The following is a 1,581-nucleotide window of genomic DNA, read 5'->3' on the forward strand; positions in this document are numbered from 1 at the left end:
GTGGCAGCAATAGGTGCTGTGTACCGCCCAGCCGCCATGACCGGGAGTCTGGCCGCCGCTCCTTCATCTCCAGTTGGAAGCCGCCTCCAAGTCGAGGCGGCAGCATGAGTACAACGGGCAACAGCGCAGTTACCACCGCCTCAACAAGTAAGCAAAGTAGGGCAGTCAAAGGCGCACGGAGCAGGGACAGTCGTGCTGTCCGGCGAGGCAGTGGTGTTATCATGGTACGGTAGCGATGCAGCATGTCATATGTACACACACAGTAGTACACCGGGCTACACCACACCGCCCTGCTGTCCAGTCGTTGTGGATCAAAGTCATACCGGGTCAGTAACCAGGTAAGACTTGGGTCCACACCTTGCGGATCCGCGTCTTACTGGGTTACTGACCAGGTATGACTTGGATTCAGAAGGACCGCATAGCAGCCAGCAGCAGGTGCATGTGGCCGTGTGAGTGTGTGTGGTGTCGGGGGGGGAGTTTTGCGTGCAGCATTAGCGTGCCATAATAACACCACCGGCTCAGCGGTTAAATAGCTATGTGACGACACCGCTGTTGGTCTACCAGGTAGGCATTGTTATGTACGATTGCAAAGTGTATGTAGGCTTGCCGGTGTATGCCATGACATGCGTCGATGCATAACCTGTTATGCCCCGTCATCGTGTCGAACCTCGACCAACGAAATCGTAGAATCGCCTGCAGCAGCGTCGGAGACTGTAGACCTTGTGCCGGTCCTAGAATTTCGAGGGTCGTGGTTCGAAACGAGGACAGTGACAGGGCAGAACATAAGAGAGGAAGTTATGCGTCGGCGTATGTCAGAGCAGAAACGATGGTGCATTGAAGAGTGCACGGTGCACGAACGTGTGTACCGTCCGCTGAGGCAGCGGTGTTATCAACGTTAAATTCTAAATGTTCTACACAGTTTAATATTAAATACAGTCACCATCTGTGTCGGGGACTGTACAGCCTACTTAAGCAGCGCCAGCTTTGCAGACGATAACGACCGTGTGGCGTACGACTAACGACTAGACGACTAACGATTAGACGCCGACGTTCGCCGCACAAGTACACAAGGTAGCGCAGGTGAAAGCGCACGGTGCACGAACACTTGTGTTGTCCGCTGAGGTAGCGGTGTTAATTTGGTACGGCACCGATGCAGCCCATCACACACACACACACCACCACACCCACCTGCGAATGGCTGCTGTGCACGCCTTCTGGATGCAAGTCCTACCGGGTTACTGACCCCGTACGACTTGGATCCAGAAGGAGTGGACAGCAGCCACCCGCAGGTATGCGTGTGTGGTGGTGGGCGGGGGGGGGGGGACGGGGAGGTTTGCATGGACAGGTACCGTAGCATAACAAGACCACCGGCTCAACGGTCAGCGTTAATTAGGTATGCAGTGGTGTTATTGTGGTACGGGACTGATACAGTGCAGCACATATACACCACACCGGGGTACACCACACCGACCTGCTGTGCAGTCATTCTGGATCAAAGACTCGGGTGCACACCGTCCGGGTCCGGACCTTACCGGATTACTGACCCGGTACGACTTCGATGCAGAAGGACCGCATAGTAGA

General features: G+C 55.2%; 1 protein-coding gene across 1 annotated transcript in view; it reads left to right on the plus strand.

Moving 5' to 3' along the window:
- VOLCADRAFT_90913 (uncharacterized protein) overlaps nucleotides 1–639 on the plus strand; it is a gene marked incomplete at both ends in the record, with an annotated part of 5,410 nt that extends 4,771 nt beyond the window's left edge. Inside the window, 3 exons of the mRNA XM_002950315.1 lie at nucleotides 74–147; nucleotides 302–338; nucleotides 565–639. Of these exons, the coding sequence (XP_002950361.1) occupies nucleotides 74–147; nucleotides 302–338; nucleotides 565–639 (186 nt within the window). The remainder of the gene's footprint in view (nucleotides 1–73; nucleotides 148–301; nucleotides 339–564) is intronic.
- Nucleotides 640–1,581: the final 942 nt, after the last annotated feature.

Source organism: Volvox carteri (genome assembly GCF_000143455.1).
Source record: "Volvox carteri f. nagariensis unplaced genomic scaffold VOLCAscaffold_18, whole genome shotgun sequence".
NCBI lineage: Eukaryota > Viridiplantae > Chlorophyta > Chlorophyceae > Chlamydomonadales > Volvocaceae > Volvox > Volvox carteri.